Source organism: Lucilia cuprina, chromosome 3 (assembly GCF_022045245.1).
Source record: "Lucilia cuprina isolate Lc7/37 chromosome 3, ASM2204524v1, whole genome shotgun sequence".
NCBI classification, from domain to species: domain Eukaryota; kingdom Metazoa; phylum Arthropoda; class Insecta; order Diptera; family Calliphoridae; genus Lucilia; species Lucilia cuprina.
In genome coordinates, this window is record NC_060951.1 from 59884890 (window position 1) to 59907389 (window position 22500).

Here is a 22500-nt window from a genome sequence, read left to right on the forward strand (position 1 = left end):
CTATAGTCTAGTCTATAGTCTAGTCTATAGTCTAGTCTATAGTCTAGTCTATAGTCTAGTCTATAGTCTAGTCTATAGTCTAGTCTATAGTCTAGTCTATACTATAGTGTAGTCTATAGTCTAGTCTATAGTCTAGTCTATACTATAGTCTAGTCTATACTATAGTCTACTCTATAGTCTAGTCTATACTATAGTCAACTCTATAGTCTAGTCTATACTATAGTCTAGTCTATACTATAATCTAGTCTATACTATAGTCTAGTCTATACTATAGTCTAGTCTATACTATAATCTAGTCTATACTATAGTCTAGTCTATACTATAGTCTAGTCTACAGTCTAGTCTATACTATAGTCTAGTGTAGTCTATAGTCTAGTCTATACTATAGTCTAGTCTATACTATAGTCTAGTCTATACTATAGTCTAGTCTAGTCTAGTCTATAGCCTAATCTATAGTACAGTTTATAGTTTAGTCTATACTATAGTGCAAGGTGTACTTGTAAAACGTATTAAAGCCTTATTTCTATGACTTCAAAGAAAACCCCAAACGTCAATGAAAAGTTGCAAAAAAAATTGGCAAACAGCAAAAAGAAAATTAAATTCAATCTCACATTAAAACATACAAATATAACGAATATGGATCAATCACAACAGCAATTAAATGGAAAATAAAGAAACCCAACAACAACAAATTAACACTTAATAATGCATAAAAAAACAAAAATAAAACAATTAATGTTGTTAATTAAACAAACAAACCAAAGCAACATAAAATGAAACTATTATACTCTAGATCGACCACCTTCTTTGCATTGAAACTAGATTTGTTTTTATTTGCAGTTTTGTATTGAATTTTATTTTTCTTCATAAGTATGTTGGTCATTGTACGACTTTTTTATGGATGGATTTGACGTGTATTTCTTAATTAATTTCAGCACATTAATTATAAAGTTATGAGGCAGACATATGGTTTGTTTTTCACTTTATTTTTTTTTTTATTTTATATTTTTACTTTTTGCTCAATATGGTCGTACATATATACATATGTAATAGTCACAGCACAAGGTTTTCCAACTCAATTGTTTCTTTTTTATTTTGAATGCGGGGCCAAGTATTATAGTAGAATACCCTATGGACAGGGTGACTACTTACTTGTGTCAGGCAATTAGCAGTTAAAGAAAATAAGTGTTTATTTGTTTAATAAACATTCAAAATATCGATCCTTGATAATATATCAGGATCGTGGATATGGGAGAGACGGTCCCTAATGATACTGTCAAATGCTTTCTCAAAATCTATAAAATGTAGATGATGCTCGGAGTTAAATTTCACACACTGCTCAATAACTATATGCAGTCGAATATTCACAGCGAAAGCCCGCTTGGCATGAACTGATGTTTTGTTCTAGGTGATCCCTTATCCGATTGAGGATAATTCTTGATTTTAGCTTTGCAATAGTTGACAGGACACATATACCCCTCCAGTAGCTACAATTCATCAGGTTTCCTTTCTTTGCTGTCTTGACGATTATGCCATCCTTCCATTCCTTAGGGAAATATTCGTTTTCCCAAGTTTCCATTTGGTAGATAGACTTGGGGGAGCAGTTCTAATCATAGTATAGGTAGTGATGACTGTGCTCATAGAAACTGGGGGCCCAGGATCTACCGTAATGCTGTTCAATATGTTGGCAAAATTTTCTTTTTATTTTTTCAGTTGTTCATGATCGGTAATCAGTAAATTGCTGGAAAGGTCGCGAATAGGGTGTTAAGGTTATATTGTAACATTTCGCGTTCGAAATGCAAGTACTTGTTATTTTAAGTCGAAGTGGTATCATCACCATCCCTAAGCGTCCTAATATACCAGAATCCAATTATAGTCCTAATTCGATATGCAAAGGTCGTCAACGAAGGTTTCGGTTTTCTTATTAGAGGCTGTTCGTTAGCAATTTGAGATTCAGGTGATGCGGGGTGCTAACCCAATTCCTCTAGATTGGTGAAAGGTCCTCTATCAGCGCGTCCAATCCCGCGGTTCAGCCATGACTCAGCGGTTGTTGCCTACTTTTCTGAGACGTCTGTAAGACCATTTAGGATGCACGGATGGGCGCCTTCTAACTCTAGCTAGCTTAAAGCGGATGCATCAAAGCCATTGTCCGGGGAATACTTGGTCATAGACGGGAAGTAGTTAGCTGTTTGGAGTTTTCACAGAGGAATCGTCAAGGCCACTCCCAAGTGATTGGCAATCAGAAAACTTTTAACATCTGTAATCTATTGTCTATGGACTAGACTGTTGACTAGACTATTGACTAGACTATAGAATAGACTATAGACAAGACTATAGACTACATACTAGACTATATAAGCTTAACTATAGACTAGATTATAGACTAGAACTCTTCACTTTTAAAGTCTATAGGTTGGTAGGGACCTTCAAGATACTATGTTTAATAAAATTGGAATAAAAAGTAGGGTGCTGTCATAAACGATTTATATCTCAGTAATTCATTTAAACTTTTGTTTCAACAATAATACGTATTAAATTTTTGACTGTCTTTTTATTTTGTTACTCATACTTTTAAGGCAAAATATAATAACATGCGGCTAGCCAGGGATGGAAACCAGCATTGAAAATATTACTTTTCCGGATTTTAAAAAGTACCAAATTATTTATTTTGCTAGTTTAAATATGAAATAATGAAAAACAAAACGATTTTTAATATTTTCCAGTAACTGGTAGTACTTGGAACTGGTTTTAGTTAAAATGTATAAAAAAAATATTTGTCTGTCAAAACTTTACCATCCCTGGTGCTGCTGTTTATTAGAAGTATATAGTGAGAGAGTGGTATATAAGTGAGTGCCTTCATGAATGAGTCATGTGAGTAATAAGCCCAGTGAATAAACGAGTGAGTGCCACTAGTTCAGTGTTGCATGGAAAATGCGTAATTGTTGCAATATTAGTTAGATTATACAATAGCAAAATTTTGATATCTATTGTTGGTGGTTTAATAAATATTATCATTATTTTTGTTTTAATATTTGTTTTGCCATTTTTATTAAGAAACAAAATGAAAAAAAAAAATACAAACAAACAAAAAAACTAAACCAAATTTGGTATTTCATAAATAAACAACTTATAACTAATAAAATTCTATAGAATTTCTATTATTAATAATTGCATTGATTTTAGCTATAAAGTTTAATAAAAAGAAAATCTTTAATTTAGTTTTAAGCTATTTCCTGTTTTAAGTTATAGCCTTTTAAGGAGTTTTCTTTCATTTTTTTTGTAATAAACTATGAGGTCAATTTCTTTTGACATTTCAGGTGATTGGTAGACAGTTTAATAAGTTTTTTGTTGTTGCTGTATGTTTTCTTTTTTTAGATTTCATGTCAAACTATAATTTAATTTTTTCTAAATTTTCTTGCGGATTTCATGTTATTAAAACTTGGTATAACCTAACCTAACTTCCGCTATTGGTTGTCGAATACAACCCACATTTACTCGTTGTTGTACTGTGTATTAGCACTTGGCCAACATAAAGTTGAAATCCTTCTAGAACATTTTCACTTTTTTAATTATTTTGAAAAAATAAATTGACTACTAGACATGCTAAGGGTGTTGTAATAAAAAATTGTTTAAGGTTGCTTGTTTTAGTTTTGTTATTATTGTACATGTAACAGCTGGGTAGAATGTGGGATATACTTCATTATAGAGCTGATTTGATGATGTTGATTTTGTTTTAATTTCTTGGAGGATAAGTTATAAAAAAAGATTTGAACTAAATTTTAAATGTTTAGAAGCATCTGAAAATTACACAGAGCAACGATTTGTGGCAAAAATTGTAGGAAAGAATTTTATTCACCACGTTTGTAAGATCAATGTTAGATTCGACTATGCTGAATCTTATATACCCACCATCAAACCGTATGCGGTAAATAGAATGCGGACAATTTGAACTCTCTAGCTCTTTCCGTTCGGACTCTATTCTGCTTTTAACAGACAGACGGATAGACATGGCTGGATCGTCTTAAAATTTAATAAGAATCCTGAAATACACTTATACTTTTATGGATCTACGAAGGGAGTTGGGAAACAAAAAAGTATTAAAAAGTCTCCTTTTTGATACTTTTTGATGACCCAAATCTTGGTGTATTGTAATCCTGGGGTAATATTACCAATACATCTAGTCTGTCGGGTCTATAAACTGGCGATGTCAAATGTTTCCTCAATCTTTCCTTGAAATGATTTGACATGGAATCGAATCAGAGCACCACATAATCTGATACTACTGGTGGCCATAACTATGTCTGGCTGGTCAGTTAGTTGAGGTTCTTTCGAGATCCACGAAGTGGCTGTGGTTTAAACCCAAATTGGGGGAAAGGGTGCTTGGTGCTTGGTTAAAAGACTGATACACAGTGAAATAGAAGCTGTAAAAACCACAAGGCAATATTTGAGCTGATAATGCAAAGATTAGATATGTGTTGGAGTGAGATGTACCATCGGATACTTGTATCTAATGGATGATCCCTATCCCTGAGGTGTATAGTTTGAGATGTTAAAAGGATTGTTAAGGTGTCGGTGGAGTTGGTTAAGACGTTGTGGAGTTGTAATACCTTAATATATGTATTGGAGTTGTATTGAAGTTTACTGTGTATAAACATAAAGTAAAAACACAGAGGGTAAAACAAATAAAAACGCCTGGTACCAAATTGACACCAAAGGTTTTATAATTTTTTAAAAACATCCGTTGTCAAAGTACGAAAACACTATGTAATGTTAACAAACCTAACGATGTCAAAATCGAAATTTTATAAACATCCATTTTTAAAATTTAAACAATGGATGTGTAAAAAAAATTAGATTTCGACAACGTTGCGTTGTCAACATTACATAGTGTTGTTGTACGTACGTATTAACATTGAAAAAGGATGTTACGGAAAATTTTTAAACACTTTGGTGTCAATTTTGTACCAGGCGTGTACATTTAATTTTTCCTCTATGTATAGATCTATGTTTTTCGTACCATCATTTACGTTCATTAGGTGCTGCTGCTGAAACAACAGAATCCATTTCAGTAGTGGTGTTGGGCAACTTTAAAAAGTCATGGAATGTCCTGGGATGAGTCTTTAGATGATGAGAATGTTTATGGAGGTCCACACGGCAGGTGTTTACGTAAAGCACTTTGACGTCCATACATTTAGACGGAAGGACAGACAAATGTATCTTAATAGTTTCCGATTATATAGACTTTATGGGGTCGTATAATTATGATTTAAAAGTTGCAAACGGAAAGATAAACTTGTACATAACTTGTATAAAAGGAAAATAGGACCTAAATAATTTTCATGCAAGGATGTTGATAACAGAAAGATTAACTAATAAAAGCGTTGTTAGAATCATTAGGATCGAAAGGGTTAAATTACAATCCATGTTGATTAATCAAACTCTTTTAATATAACAATGTAGGGTGCAAAACGGAAATACTAGATAAAATAAATTTCTTAAACATTTGTTCAAGTTTCGTGTTAAAATTGATAAATAAATCTATAAATAAAGCAAATTATCATATCTTAACATTTCTGTTAATAACTAAATATTTGCATATCACATAATACATACACAAACACACAACAGGACATGTATTCAATGTCGTCTCGTTAAATATTGAAAAAAAAGCGAGAAGGAAAAACGTTATATAGTCCAAAATCTCAAAATATTTGCCACTGACAAAACACCCAAGATCAATAACCGTTAGAAACTTAAAACATAAAATAAAACTTTATCACAACAACAACTATATTTATCAATTTACTATAAAGATAAACAATTTTTTCATAAACTAAGTGCTAAATAAATATTTTTTTTTTTTTAGCATAAATTAACACCCAAGTGTAGAATTGATGTCCATGTTCTCTTTATGGTCATTAATATGAAGAAAAAAAATTGAAAAAAACAACAATTTGTATACAAAACTCTCAAATACTCTATATGACTGTAGTGTTTAATAAAAAAAATTAATAACAAAAAAACTCACTTTCAAAATCACGTTTAAAATATGTTTTTTTTGTATTGCAACAATAACAAAAGTTTTAAGTTTTTTTTTAATTTTTGTTTAAGTCAAAAGTGTTTATACTTGAAGCGTTAATTAATTGGCAAATAATAATGATTAAGTAAATAATATTTTCTTTTTTTTCAACTTTTAGTTGGGGGTACCTCGTATTTGTGTGCTAACTCATTAAATTTTAATTTATTATTTATTGTTTTAAGTATTTTTGGAATTTTGTTTTAAGTAATTTATTTCTCTTTATATAAGATTTAAAATATTAATCAATTCTAAGATTTGTTTAACACTTAAATAAGAAATTTAGCTTTTTTGAAATTTATTAAACAAATGAGAATTTTATTTGTTTGTAAATAATAAATTTTTTAAAAATTTAATAACTTTTTATGAAAATTAAAGAAATTTGTTTTGTGTTTTGATTTTTCACTTAATTTAAAAAATCTTAAATTATACAAAAAAAAATAGCATCTTTCAAGTAGTACAATCTGTTCTTAAATGCACCTTCTTATCTTGTTCTTAAAATGAATTAAAATTGACTTTAAAATTATATTTACAACATAGTCTTTCTTTGTCTCTTTACAATTCACTGATCGCAGAAAGATCCACTCGATGATCACAAAGTAACTGTGATCCAAACATTGAGTTTTAGCATTCTGTGAAGAAAGCGTAAAATATGATCATAGAAAAGATCCACTCAAGGATCACAAAGTGACTGTGATCTAAACATTGAGTTTTAACATTCTGAGAGTTCAAAAATGATCTCAGAAAAGTCCCACTCGAGAATGACAAAGTGTTTGTGATCCAGACTTAAATTGCAATAGAATTCAGAGATCATCAAGATACCCAGTTACCTAAAGAACCTTGTCTGTGCAGGTTAGGGGAAAGAACCCTTCTGGAAATCATAACGTTACCTAAATTGAAAGACATTTAAATATTAAAACGAATCCCACGATTTTCACCGAATTTCATTATAAAATTTAATACAAAAATTTGATTCACAACAAAAATTCTAAATAGCAATAGAAAGTCGAAACTTTGCGAAAAAATTCACAATTCTTTAGAAATTTTTATTTTTATTTAAAATTTGAAATCTCATTGGAAATTCTAAAATTTGTAAGAAATTCAAAATTTTATTATGATTTCGAATTTTATAAAAAAAATCGAAATTTATGTAATAACTAATGACATTAAATATTCAAAACTTCATTAAAAAATATTTCACCAGAAATTCGTAAATTCAGAATTTTAAAGAAATCCAAATATTTAAAAAAAAAATTTAAAATTTTTCAATAATTTTGTTATTAAAATTTTTAATTTTATTAGAAATTCGAAATTTCACCAAAAATTATAAATTTAGTTAAAAATTCGTAATATCACTAGAAAATTAAAATTCTTTGAAGTTTTGTAATTTCACGAAATTTACAGAAAAATCAAAATTTCTAAAAAAATTCAAAATTTTAAGAAATTAGAAATCTCTAACAAATTCAAAATTTCTAAAAAAATCAAAATTTTGAAAAAAATTCGAAATTTCACTAAAAATTTGAAATTTTACTATGAATTCGAAATTTCACAAGAAATACGAAATTTAACTAGAAATTTTACAAAAATCTGAAATTTCATTAGAAATTTAAAATATCACAAGAACTCCAAATACCATCAAAAAAAATCGAAATTTCACTAGAAATTCGAAATTTCACTGAAATTCGAAATTTCATTTGAAATTCGAAATTTCACTAGAAATTCGAAATTTTATTAAAAATTTGAAATTTCATTAAAAATTTAAAATTTTATTAAAAATTTGAAATTTCATTACAAATTCGAAATTTCACTAAAAATTCGAAATTTTATTAGAAATTCGAAATTTCACGATAATTTCACTAGAAATTCGAAATTTTCACAGAAATTTAACAAGGAACTCAAAACAAATATGAAATTCAAAATTTCACTAAAAATACAGAAATCTAAAATTTCATTTAAAATTCGAATTTTTATAAGAAACTCGAAATTTCGTTACAAACAAAAAATTTCGGCTTAATACAAATTTCACAAATGATTTTTAAATATTATTTAATTTTTCACTAGAAATCTGAAATTTCAATAGAAATTCGAAATTTTATTAGAATTCTAGTTGGAAATTTCACTAGAAACTCAAAATTTTGTTACAAATTCGAAATTTAAAGAAAAATTTCAAATTTCACAAGAAATTTAAAATTTCATAAAAACTTTAAATTTTATTAGAAATTTAACTAAAAAAAAATTATATATACAATTCACAATCATCTGGGCTTAATGTGGGATACACTTCATTATAGAACTGAATAGAGAGTATTCACAATCAGTGTTTTTTTTTTAATTGGTCAATAATTTTATTAAATATTATTTCGTTTAGAAAGTAAAATATTTTGCTTTTAAACTTAGAATCGGTTAAAAACATATTTTTTGCTCGAACTTTTTTGTCTCACTGTGGAACAGTGTGTCATGGCCAAAAGTTTAAAAACATCAGGGCTGTCATTTTGGTTTTTACTAATGAGTAAATAAAAGCTCAATATTTTCTATTGAGAATAAAATTTTTCTCTTCAAAATTTCTTTTTCAAAACTTTGACATTGTGCTGTCAGTATACATAAAATCCCTCTAAACTAATATGAATCATTAAAATCATTTTTCAAGAAAATTAAATGATTAATTTACATTTAATTAAAATTGATTAAATCTGAAAATCTGTTGCCAGTTAAATAATTGTGTATTTTCCATAACATTAAATCTTAAATCGTTTATAAAATAACGCTTTTGTTGATGTAAAAAACACTTTAATAATAATTTGCTTTCATGTTTGTTTTTTTCTTTTAATTTCATAATTGATGTTTTTAACATCAAACCACAATTTTTTTTATATATTAAGGGATGGATAGAAAGGAAACAATCTAAGTAAAAACAAAAAAGAACTAAATTCCAATATCAAAAAAATGTGTCTGCAAAATTCATTAAAAAATGTACTAAAAAAACCAAAAAACAACAACACAACACAACCACAGCGGCAACAAGAAAAAATGAAAATTTTTCATTTCACACACAGGCCATTAGTCATTTTGACTAAAACAAAATAATAAATATTAAACCATGAAAAATAAAGAATAAACTAACAACAATTTTAAGGGTAAAATAAGAGAGAGATAAAAGAGGGAGGAGGGGGTTGGCAATACATATAGCAGACCGGCAAAATTACTTAAAGATTTGATATAGTTTCGATTAAATTGTTTGGAAAAAGTATAAGAGTACTTTTTGTTAACAATTGACTAGTCAATGAGCTAGTCTGTGGATTAGACTATTGACTTGTCAGTAGACTAGACTATTGACATATCAGTAGATTAGACAATTGACTTATCAATGAGCTAGTCTGCGGACTATTGACTTGTCCGTAGACTAGACTATTGACTAGTCTGTTGACTAGATTATTGACTAGTCTATGGACTAAACCATTGACTAGTCCGTCTGGACTTGACTATTGAATAGCCTATAGACTACTCTATTGACTAGTATATAGGCTAAACTATTGACTAGTCTGTGAATTAGACTATTGAATAGTTTATATAGACTAGACTTTTGATTATTGACTAGTCAATGGAGTAGTCTAGAGATTAGTCTATTAACTAGACCATAGATTGTAATATTTACTAGACTATTGACGAGTCTATAAACTAAGCTATTGACTGATTAGTCTTAGGACTGATCTATTTGTCTAGTCTATTGGATAATCAATTAGCTAGTCTGTAAACTAGAGTATTGACTTTTGACTACATACTAGTCAAAGGCTTTTTATTTGATTAGACTTTTGATTATTCTATTGTCCAATCTATTGATTAGTCAAAAAACTGTCTATTAGCCAGCTGACTAATATAGTGGCTAGACTATGACTTTTGTATGGTCAATAGACCATTGACTAGTCTGTGGACTTGACTATTGACTGGTCTATGTCAATGTTTAAATGACTATTAGACTAGACTATAGTTTAGTCTCTGGACTGTCTATGGGTATTTTTATTGTATCGACTAGTCTAATAGTATATGGACTACAGTTTTGACTAGTCAATATACTAGGCTAGACATTTGTACTAGACTAGTCTATTATCTACCTAATTTATTAGAATATTTACCATAGTCGACTATAGTCTAAGGACTAGTTTATTAATTATTCAATTCTACAATTCTACAGCCAACTTAGTCTATAGGTATGTCGTAGAGGACTATAATATATGTCAATATCAAAAAGTAATAAAAAAAAGTTCAATAGTACTGATTTTTCCATCCCTGCTTTGTACCAAAAAGTACCATTTAAAATTTGTTCATCCCCATCACAATGTCTCCTTAAGAATAAAAGGAGAAAAGGAATGTAAATGAATAATAGTCCCTTACAACAACATCTTCCAATAACAAACTCCTTTACGAAAGTAAAAACATTTACTTTCGCAATAACAACAACTAACCAGAATGAATAAGAAAATTGAAATAAACAAAAAAAAAAAGAAACTTAAACACTTACCTTTTTCTCTTCCAGCATAGGATTATTGGGTTCACCAAACACTGTAGCCTCCAGTTGGTAATTGACAATTAAGGCTTTATCAGTGGGATGAGGTTCAATACTGCCACCTTTCCAACGTCTGTTAAGGTTTGGATTTGCATTAGATTTTGGTTTCGTTGTGTTAATTTTTTGCATTAATTTCACGTTTGTTTTATTTTTAAGCATTTTATATCAAATAAATAAAAAAAGAAATTTATATTTTTCTTTAAAAGATGACAAATTTTTTGTTGTGTATTGAAATTAAAGGGAGGTTAATAATAAATGGCAACAGAAGATAACAGAAAACCAAAAATCACTAAACAAAATTTATAAACACTTGTACGTATTTTCGTTAAAATTTATAATTTTCTTTTATAATAATTTTGTTTTATTGTTTTTGTTTTTTATAATTTGTTTACGTCAATTTTTTAAAAAAATGAAAATTTTGCAAATTTATTTTTTTTTCTTCTTAGAGATTCTTTAAGAAATTTTCTTTTTCTTTTATTAATCACACATGGATAAAATGGAAAATACAATAATATACCGTTAGGTTTTATACTAAAATGGTTTTGTGTGTGTTTGAGAGAGTGTTTTTCCCGTTAATGTATGAGTAAGCACTTGTTTTGTATTTGTTGTTGTTTTTGTTGTGTATGCACTGTACGAGTATTTACTACTAGAGGGTGTGTTGCCAGATGGGTGGTTACTGGTGGTGGTGCTTTTAAAGCCTACAAATAGGGGGATTGTAGAATATGAAATAAAGTGATTTACAATTCAAAACAATTTTAGTTATAGGTAAGGCAAAGCGTTGTTCTTAATAGCGCGACATTTGTCGGATGTTTAAGTTTCTTATAAAAAATTTCTAATTTTTTTACTTTAATATGTTAAATAGATAAATTGAAGAATAATTCGAAGCAGTATAAGCAATAGGCATATATTGATTTTTTTAGCAATATATTGATTTTTAATTAATTAAAAAATTCTATAAGTTTATTTATATAAAAGCTATGATTAACTAAAGACCTTTTATAAAACACTTTCGACTGATTTAAATGTATTTTTAGTTGCTAAAACCGAATCTGATATCTGTTTTACTATATCTCCCACAATCAAATATATTTTTATAATTTTTTCTAAAATTATTTTTAGTTACCCTTAAAATAACCTTTTATTTTTTTAAATTTTTTTCGTTTTAAATCAAATTTACTTTTTTGAGTTTTTCCTATATTTGAGTTATCAATGCAATTAATAATCCAACAACAACAATTTTGGGTACAAAGTGCTAGACGTTGTGATTATAGAATTATTATTAAATAATTGCAAATAAAGATAATTTTTCGTATATTGTTGATACACAAATATATATTAAGTGTAATCAGTCTATGGATTCGATGACATATAATTTTAAATTAAAAATAAACATTTGAATGTTTTTTTAAACGACTCTGTTTGAAAATTTCACTTTCACTAAAAATATGTTTAGTCATGACTAGCGAAACGAAAAATAAACTCAAAAATCTAAATAAATAATATTTGTTTGCAATCGATAGACTTTAAAGTTTGGAATCTAAATCCTACAACAATTAATACTACTCCGCACACGCGTGTAAAGAATATTACTAAAAAGGTTACTACTAGTTCGAAACTTATCTAAATTTATGAAAAAGTAATACTCCATTTCCAGATTGCAATGTCCTAAGTGACAACCACGTAATTCTTTAATGCATTACATGGAGGTAATTACAAAAGTACTGCCTTGTGTACATTATGGGAATACATTATCTGCAATATGACATCATGTCTACTAAATGGATCATGTACTCCACTAATGTTTACAGGGAAACTAAGTCACCTAATAGAAAGTGATCCTGTGAAATTTTATGTGTCCGATAAATGACATCGGGTCAATTGCACCTAAAAAATTATAGCAAAAACTTTAACTCCCATATTTATGTATATATGCTTAATAAAGATAATGGTGGTTTATTTGTGCGTAATAAACCTAAAATAAGCGATTAATATCTTTATGTGATAAAACTTTAGAAATACGGAGTCCGGTAAAGCGGACCGTTTTCAGATAGTCAAAAAAATAACATGAATAACACTAGTTTACAACGATTTTGCTCATGATATCATGGATTTCATTATTTTGGCCGTTTAAGTCCAGATAAGTCCAAATAAAGAAAATGCTAAAAAGGGTTAAAAAAGGAGGACATAACTAAATATTTAGGTATGTACTAATTATGTATACAAAAATTTTACTGGTCTTCCTTACAACTCTGTAATAATGGAAATGAACTATGAGGAATAAATTCTGATCCGTAAGTTTGTAATTCAGGAATAAAATGTCAATAATTTTTCAAATTTAACACTTTCACGTACATGGGACGGCTACAGTAAAACACTTTTTCCATTTTTCATCAAAAATGAACAATATACGTCAAAATAGAGTGTGTGAAGAAGTCATACCCATAAAAAGTCTAGCGGTTTAGTTTTGTGCGTGAATTTTGTTTAAAATTCGAAACAATTACTAAAAATCGGGTCAAAAATAAAGAAATTGTTGAAATAGCTGATTGTTGGTTCCCAAAATCCATTTTGATTTTCAAATATCACTACTGAGAAAGGATGCTTAACAAAAACCACTTTATCTCAATATTTCGAGGAATAAGAAGAAAAAAATAAAAATTGTTAAGTAACAACCGGACATTGGCCTTTCAACAAAATTTTTCTTTCATTCCATGAGTAAACAAAAATATTAATTTATAAACTTGTGTAAATGACATATTCGACATTAAAAAAATATAATTAACTAAAAACTACAAATTGTATGAGCTTATGCGACGCACTACAAAAACATACATTAACTGCATAGCGCCACCTGAAATGAGGCGTAACAACAAAAAATTTTAAATCGATATTGGTTTAAAAATTATCTACTACATCAAAATATATGTTGTCGCAAATTTTTAAAACTATGTTGTCAAAAATTCGATTTTATTAACTTGAAATTCAAAAGGACATAACAAGAAATTTGTCATTTCCGCAACAATGCCTGGCGGTACAGTTTGAATATGTTCAAATATAATCTTATAAAAAAATACGTTTTTAAAGCAAAAATAGTTTTCATTTTATTTAGTTTTTTGTTTTTCTCCTGTAAATTTTTCAAAAGTGTTGTTACACCCTTTTGCATTTCAGGTGACGAGGGAAAACAATATCCCTGGTCCTGACTAAACTATAATTGTTGTAATATTATTAGTAGAATTAACTTAAGAAAGTATTAGAAATCAGAAAATTGGTTTGCATTTCTTTTAAAAAACACAAATTATGAATTATTTTAAATAAAATTCTGCCCTTTTTAACATATTGATATTTTAATTGTTTTGAACCGGACTTATCAATTTATTTTTTTGTTTTTGTCTTATAATTCTTATCAATTTTTAAATATATATACTTTTGCGTTTTATTATTTATAATTCTTATTAGATTTTTTCAATAACTTTTCTTATAAGGAGATTTTTAACTACTTAAAAACGGATACAAAACACTTAAACAATCTGGTAACATTGAATTAATGGGTGGCTGCGTGCGCGGAAAATATTATTGTTCATGTATATAGACGAAAGAGAAAAAAAAATTATATACATTCGTTTAAAGGGAAAATGGGAAAATCAATAAAGCTGACGACAGACACAATACAATACATAGAAAATTTTATAGGAATTTTTTTAAATTTTCGTTGTTGTTTTTTTTCATACACTTGCTTTAAAATTTATAAGAAATTCGCTTTTTCTTGCAATAATTTTGCACACTTGTTTTAATAATTTCTTTTTTCATTAACACTTTTGTTAAAAACAAAATACCGGCATTTTTGCGTTTTTTTTAGTTTAGTTTTACACTCACTTTTTAATAAATTTAGCATCATCTGATGTTTGTTGCATTTTCTGAACTTTAATTGGAATTTTGGTAAAATTCCTGGTGACACTGGTCTGCGGCTCGTCGTTGTTATCGTCAGCACCGTACGCTTCTTGCAATTGTTGTAGAAATTCTTTGGTTGTTAATAGAGTTTCACAGAAATCGCGTATGATGGCATTAAAAATGTAACTTAAATAATGTAAGAGAAATATGAAGAGTGCTATGCCCGCAACTACTTGAAAGAAAAGTAGCAGCACAACTGGCATACGACACACGCGAAACAGTCAAAATAATTTTATATTTTCTATTGTAGTTGTTGTTATTGTTGTTGCTTCGTTTCGTTCGTTTTTTCTTCCTTTGCCTTTTGATGCGATAGTAACCGTTGTTATGTTTTTTTTTTCTATATTTTTTATTGTAGTTTATTTTTTCACACTATTCCGTTAACCACTCAAAAACACGAAAAGTTATTCCTTTAAACTGCTACATGTAGGCAACTTTGTTGTTGTTAGCAAAACTTAAAAAACAACAACAAGAAGTTGGCAAATTACAGGAAGTAGAAGAAGCAGCAGACCCTTTATTTATTTCCTAGTTTCTCTTGATAATTTTTTTTCTAACCAAAACACATTCTTTGTTCTCTTTCCTTAATCAAAAGAAAAACAACTACAACAAAAGTTAACTGTTAAAAAGGTTTGTTTATTTATTTTGTTTTTGCTTTAAAATATTGAGTGCGCGTCTCGAAATAACGGTCTCTTCTCTAGCACGGTTCGTAACGTTCTGATTGGTATTTTTAGTGTGTGTTATTTTGTTTGGCGATCGAATGTGTGCGTGCGTGTGTTTGTTTGTTGTTTTTATTTTAGTAATTCTTATTAGACATTGGTATTTGACATTCGTTTTTGGATTTTCTTTTATTTTGGCTTTTATTGTTTTCACTTTTTATGCGATTGTTTGGTTCTTTTGTTTTGATTATAACGTTTATTGTTTTCTACTTATTAGATGTTTTCTCAATTTCTTTATGCGTTTTTTCTTCTACTCGACTTCCTTTTGTTTCTACTCCGGTTTTGTTTTGATAAAGTATTTCCTTTAAAAACTTGGCAGTACTTTTTTATATTAAGGTTGCCATATTTGCTAAAATAGTCTTGCCAGTTGTAAGATTTTATCGTTGAGAGAAAATAACGTTAAATTTGTATGAGTTAAAATTGGAAATTTAATACTCTTTTATTTTTTGTGTTTAGAAATCTATCTATCTATTTATCGATCTATCTATCTATATATCTATCTATCAATCTATCTATCTATCTATCTATCTATCTATCTATCTATCTATCTATCTATCTATCTATCTATCTATCTATCTATCTATCTATCTATCTATCAATCTATCTATCTACCTATCAATCTGTCTATTTATCTAGTACACAATTTTTTACAATCAAATTTAATAATAACATTTATTAATACAATAAATTACAAAAAAAATGCAATAAAATCTTTACAAATCCAACCGAAATATTTACAAACTTCTACTTCACACTTCAACAGCCATTTTCCTGTTTTATTTCCGCCTTTATCGCTTCCTTACCGCTCGTTAAATCCACTTTTAACTCTCTTAACCCCGAACCCCATTCGGCAACTTTTTTAAAGAATTCCGCATCTATCAGCTCAATAATACGAACATTTTTAGGATTTTTATCCACCTCCTGTAAATGATCTAGAACCATTTGACCGCGTGTATGGCCATTTAAATCGACCACACAATGCCAATGACTTTGTTTTAATATTATTTGGGTATTGAATAGAAAGGTAGCGACAAGCATGGCATCGCAGGGATTCCAGCCCTTATAGCCGGGTGGTAAATACTGAGCAGCTTCGACTAGATTTAGCAAGTCGACGGCGGGGTTTTGACTAGCTTTAGAACCGAATTGTTCAAGACGCCATTTCTGAAAGAAATATTATTTTCATAGAGATTAGAATTTTTAAAAGCTAATTTTATATATTAATTTAGGCGATCAATTGAGATATGATCTAAAGCTCTTACTATGCATATGAAAAATCTGTCATGCATACAGGGCTCCCAGGGCAATATAGTTATAGGACACTTTGATTTGGTTAAGACAATATGGGCAGCTTCAGGGTCATTGAAAAAATTAAATTCTGCAGATCTGGAGTAGTTGCCGACACCTAAAATGAAATAAAAATTATTATTAACAATCGATTTTCAAGGACAATCTTTAGAAAAGTAAATTATATTACTTTAAAATATAATAGAGAAAAATATTTACTTACCCTGATGATTTCCACCCATTATATACAATTCCTTAATATTATAAGAAAACTCCTGACCATACATGGAATAGCATAAAGCTATATTCGTTAAAGGTCCCACAGCAATTATTGTAACTTGTCGGGGATTCTAAAAGACAAAATTTGAAAAACAAATTAATATTACTGCCTCGAACATCCCTTCAACCTACACACCTCTATACAAAATTGATTAATTGCTGCCACAGCATGTTCACCTTCCACCATATCCTGTACGTCAATATCTTCATCCTGTGGCAAAACATCACCAAAACCATCTTTGCCATGGAATAGAGGACGTTTTTCGTGATCTTCGACCGATAAAAGAGATTCAGCGGCTCCTAGGAATATTGGTATCTAAGAAAATACGAATGAAATCATAAAAATTTTATTAAATAACAATTTGTCATAAATTTATACCTCATCTCTGCCACAAGCCCTTAATATTCTCAACATATTGTAAGCTGCATTGTGTAGTGTTGTATTGCCACTGCCGCATATGGTGATGCCTAAAATACTTAAATGATTTTCTGCTTCCGCTTTAAGTAGCAACAGCAAGGCCCAGGCATCATCACTACCACCATCACAATCAAATATCACATAATTTCGGGAGGCCATGGCTAATGTTTTAACGGGCGGTTTTAATACTGCTTAACTCAGTTGGTGATTTAAAATGTCAGTGTCTTCACCAACCCAAGTGTTGAAAAGTTTTATGGAGCAGTGTTTTAATAGTTCTCTTTTTTAATTGTTATTTTTTAGTTCTATTTCACAAGTAATATAATGTTATTTGGTGGCAATGTAACGCTAGAAATAATTGCTTATTAAGATATATTTTGAGTTTAATCACAAAAAGTATGTCGAATACGGCCAACCATTTTTTACCTACAAAGGGCCTAACCAATATAAAATGTAATTAGAAATTATGAATTAGAATTAAAACATAACTAAAACAGAACTTTTACAGAACTTGAACTGATCTAGAACTGAACTAGAACTGATCTAGAATCGAACTAGAACTGATCTAGAACTGAACTAGAACTAGAACTGAACTAGAACTGAACTAGATCTGAACTAGAACTGAACTAGAACTGAACTAGAACTGAACTAGAACTGAACTAGAACTGAACTAGAACTAGAACTAGAACTGAACTAGAACTGAACTAGAACTGAACTAGAACTGAACTAGAACTGAACTAGAACTGAACTAGAACTAGAACTGAACTAGATCTGAACTAGAAATGAACTAGAACTGAACTAGAACTGAAATTGAACTGAACTAAGTAGAACTGAACTTGAACTGAACTAAGTAGAACTGAACTTGAACTGAACTAGAACTGAACTAGAACTGAACTAGAACTGAACTAGAACTGAACTAGAACTGAACTAGAACTGAACTAGAACTGAACTAGAACTGAACTAGAACTGAACTAGAACTGAACTAGAACTGAACTAGAACTAGAACTGAACTAGAACTGAACTAGAACTGAACTAGAATTAAACTAGAACTGAACCAGAACCGAACTAGAACTAGAATTGACTAGAATTCTGTCTTTTGTAGTATTTATGTATGTATATTAATATACCCAGTTGTTTCCAGAAACTAATGAACTATAATGCCAAGCACTCTTAATCAATTTCCACTTACTCACCCACACCAGAGACAATTGTATTACTGTGCTTTCTTAAAGGTGCACTTCTTGTTATACAAATTTTATATAAACGTTCTATCCAAATTTGGCAGCTGCAATAAAATCTGAATTTTAACCTAAAGGATTGAACAGATTTTCACACTTCCTTTTCAAATAAATGTCACGTTTTATCTTTATCAAAAACGTCCAAAAAAGTTAAGAACAACACGTACTCGTACTTCTACTTTTTAAATTAAAACACAATTCTTTCCTTCTTATTCATGTACAAAAACATAGAACACACAATAAAACTATGAATTAGTATAATAAAATAGAATTTAATTTTAAATTCTTATCCAAAGAAAAATAATATTGTAAATAATGACTGCTGATGTTTGGTACAAAAAAAAAGCACAATTGTTCACCGTGTACGAAGTGTAGTAAAGGCAAATATAAACTAAAACAAAATTAATAGGAGAACAAGAAATGAGAGGAAAGAATAAAATATATAGAGAGAATCAGCAAAAAATACGCAAATACAAACAAAATCGTATACTAGTTTGTTCGTTTTGCTCAAATAATTAATACAATAGCAGCTATTGAATAGCAAACAACAACAATGTTAATGTAAGCAAGCATATTTGTTGTTATTATTTGGTTCTAACGAATACAGTATGTGTGTCTTTTTTGTTTGCAAAATAAGGAAAAAGAGCCGAAGAGTTAAATTTTTGTACTCAAGTACTCATGTGTAAACAATAGATACTCGTTTAACCCTCAATTGTGGAGCGGGGTCAGGAGAGTTTCATAAGGATAAAATGTCAAAATTGTATGACCTCATTTAATTGTTGTTAATCTGTTTTAAAAATTAAGCATAATAATGTTTTTTAGTTTGGTAGTAGTACTACTAATTTTGAAAGCCCATTTAAGGTTTAATCCTGTGAGATTAACATTTTACTACAAGAGCAATTTCATGACAAAGTCCTCTCTTCTTATATTTTGTTTAGTTGTTTTTGCGTGGGTAGTAAATATGGAATAACGAAGGTTCTTCCGTAAATTTTAAGATTATTTCTTTATGCAAAAGCAGGTAATTTTAAAACTAATTAAAAAACAACAATAATATTATTTTATTTTAAAACATTTCCATTTCATAACGAAATTATTTGTGAAACTGATATACAAAATTTTGAAATTTATTAGTTTTATTTTCTTATTGAAATAGAAAAAACAAATTGGAGCAATAAACTTGTATATTGTTTATTTATTTACATTTTCTATAATAAATTATATTTTCTGTGTAATAAAACAATTTGCAATCGGTGCTAAAATGTTGATAACATATGTACATAGTGGTATCAAAATATGTACATACATATGTATGTACACAAATATAATTAAAAAAATAATTTATATAGAAACACGATCTTCTAACTTAAGTAACATTTTGCTAGAGATAAGTGTAGAAAATAGTTATATTAAAAACTACTTTGAGTGCTATCAGTAAATAGTTAATTAATACTTATTAGCTTACAATCTTCTAGTCTATCGTCTAGTCCATAGTCTAATCTAGTCTAGTCCGTAGTCTATTCTATACTCAAGTAATTGAATTCCTTATTCAACTTTTCAATGTTTTTTGGGGATCCTAGCTGTAGTTTTTGACCTAACCGCCAGGATATTAATTCACAGCCGCCGCTTACTTGGGAAACAGACGCTTCTTGGTCTAATCTATAGTCATATTTTGGATTCTAGTCTATAGTCTAGTCTTTTGTCTAGTCTATAGTCTAGTCTATAGTCTAGTCCATAGTCTAATCTTTTGTCTGGGCCATAGTCTAGTCTATAGTCTAGTCTATAGTCTAGTCTATAGTCTAGTCTATAGTCTAGTCTATAGTCTAGTCAATAGACTAGTCTATAGTCTAGTCTATAGTCTAGTCTATAGTCTAGTCTATAGTCTAGTCTATAGTCTAGTCTATAGTCTAGTCTATAGTCTAGTCTATAGTCTAGTCTATAGTCTATTCTCTAGTCTAGTCTATAGTCTAGTCTATAGTCTAGTCTATAGTCTAGTCTATAGTCTAGTCTATAGTCTAGTCTATAGTCTAGTCTATAGTCTAGTCTATAGTCTAGTCTATAATCTAGTCTATAGTCTAACCTAGTCTAGTCTATAGTCTAGTCTATAGTCTAGTCTATAGTCTAGTCTATAGTCTAGTCTATAGTCTAGTCTATAGTCTAGTCTATAGTCTAGTCTATAGTCTAGTCTATAAGTCTAGTCTATAGTCTAGTCTATTGTCTAGTCTATAGTCTAGTCTATAGTCTAGTCTATAGTCTAGTCTATAGTCTAGTCTATAGTCTAGTCTATAGTCTAGTCTATAGTCTAGTCTATAGTCTAGTCTATAGTCTAGTCTATAGTCTAGTCTATAGTCTAGTCTATAGTCTAGTCTATAGTCTAGTCTATAGTCTAGTCTATAGTCTAGTCTATAGTCTAGTCTATAGTCTAGTCTATAGTCTAGTCTATAGTCTAGTCTATAGTCTAGTCTATAGTCTAGTCTATAGTCTAGTCTATAGTCTAGTCTATAGTCTAGTCTATAGTCTAGTCTATAGTCTAGTCTATAGTCTAGTCTATAGTCTAGTCTATAGTCTAGTCTATAGTCTAGTCTATAGTCTAGTCTATAGTCTAGTCTATAGTCTAGTCTATAGTCTAGTCTATAGTCTAGTCTATAGTCTAGTCTATAGTCTAGTCTATAGTCTAGTCTATAGTCTAGTCTATAGTCTAGTCTATAGTCTAGTCTATAGTCTAGTCTATAGTCTAGTCTATAGTCTAGTCTATAGTCTAGTCTATAGTCTAGTCTATAGTCTAGTCTATAGTCTAGTCTATAGTCTAGTCTATAGTCTAGTCTATAGTCTAGTCTATAGTCTAGTCTATAGTCTAGTCTATAGTCTAGTCTATAGTCTAGTCTATAGTCTAGTCTATAGTCTAGTCTATAGTCTAGTCTATAGTCTAGTCTATAGTCTAGTCTATAGTCTAGTCTATAGTCTAGTCTATAGTCTAGTCTATAGTCTAGTCTATAGTCTAGTCTATAGTCTAGTCTATAGTCTAGTCTATAGTCTAGTCTATAGTCTAGTCTATAGTCTAGTCTATAGTCTAGTCTATAGTCTAGTCTTTAGTCTAGTCTATAGTATAGTCTAGTCTATAGTCTAGTCTATAGTCTAGTCCATAGTCTAGTCTATAGTCTAGTCTATAGTCTAGTCTATAGTCTAGTCTATAGTCTAGTCTATAGTATAGTCTATAGTCTAGTCTAGTCTATAGTATAGTCTATAGTCTAGTCTATAGTCTAGTCTATAGTCTAGTCTATAGTCTAGTCTATAGTATAGTCTAGTCTATAGTCTAGTCTATAGTCTAGTCTATATTCTAGTCTATTGTCTAGTCTAGAACAGCATCGTTATGAACATCGATCTGTAAAATATTTTCCATTATTCCTAATTTCCATAATTTTCCACAAAGCTAATCGCTTGTTAATTTTATTTTAATGAAGCATTCCCAGAACTGGCGTCTAATATAAATTGAATTTTGGAACACATGTTAATGTAAATTTCCATTTAATCACAACACTTCACTTGAAATACCATAAGCAAACATCTAATATATTTTTAATCACATTTCATTTGCTATAAAGATTATAACATAATTAAATTCTTCACTTAAAATAAAATTAGTTTAATTTTAAAAACAGTTGCAGTAGACAGGTGATGTTTATCTACTGCAAGCGTGATATGTAATCCAAAAGAAAAATATTAATATATTTTTACATCTTTTTTCTTAAGGCAACAAAAATTTGCGAAAAAAAAACATACTTGACATTAATTCAGCTAAATTAAAATAGGATTTTAAATATCTTTTAAACAAGCAACGCATATAATATGCTATTAATAATTAATTATATACATACTTGACAATTTTCAAAAAATTCGTAATGCCGGTTGAAAATTTAAATATATTTGCGAGTTGTAAACACAATATGCTCACTGCTTTATTTATAAATAAAACAATTTATAAATAATTTTAA

General features: G+C 29.1%; 2 protein-coding genes across 3 annotated transcripts in view; both read right to left on the reverse strand.

Annotated features, from left to right (window-relative positions):
• Positions 1-15293, reverse strand: part of LOC111680533 (kinesin-associated protein 3) — a 45219-nt gene extending 29926 nt beyond the window's left edge. Inside the window, exons 1-3 of one of the 2 annotated variants that reach the window (XM_046946030.1) lie at positions 14508-14645; positions 11155-11335; positions 10593-10710 (exon numbers count right to left, since the gene is read on the reverse strand). In XM_046946030.1, the coding sequence (XP_046801986.1) occupies positions 10593-10610 (18 nt within the window). In that variant the 5' untranslated portion in view covers positions 10611-10710; positions 11155-11335; positions 14508-14645. Of the gene's footprint in view, positions 1-10592; positions 10711-11154; positions 11336-14507 lie in introns of both variants that reach the window. The other variant, XM_023442191.2, reaches the window with a different exon arrangement.
• A 655-nt stretch (positions 15294-15948) lies between these two features.
• LOC111680512 (pyrimidine-specific ribonucleoside hydrolase RihA) lies at positions 15949-17436 on the reverse strand. Its single transcript, XM_023442171.2, has 5 exons — positions 17238-17436; positions 16995-17174; positions 16803-16929; positions 16555-16697; positions 15949-16456 (listed from the first exon to the last, which is right to left on the reverse strand). The coding sequence occupies exons 1-5, from the start codon at positions 17433-17435 to the stop codon at positions 16052-16054; spliced, it is 1053 nt and encodes a 350-aa protein (XP_023297939.1). The 5' UTR covers position 17436; the 3' UTR covers positions 15949-16051.
• Between the last annotated feature and the right edge of the window lie 5064 nt (positions 17437-22500).

Coding starts and splice junctions, on each gene's coding strand:
- LOC111680512 (XM_023442171.2), bottom strand. CDS start 17,435: ATGGCCTCCCGAAATTATGTGATATTTGATTGTGATGGTGGTAGTGAT. Junction 17,175..17,237: donor GGGCTTGTGGCAGAGATGAG/GTATAAATTTAT, acceptor GTATTTTCTTAG/ATACCAATATTCCTAGGAGC. Junction 16,457..16,554: donor ACAGATTTTTCATATGCATA/GTAAGAGCTTTA, acceptor TATTTCTTTCAG/AAATGGCGTCTTGAACAATT.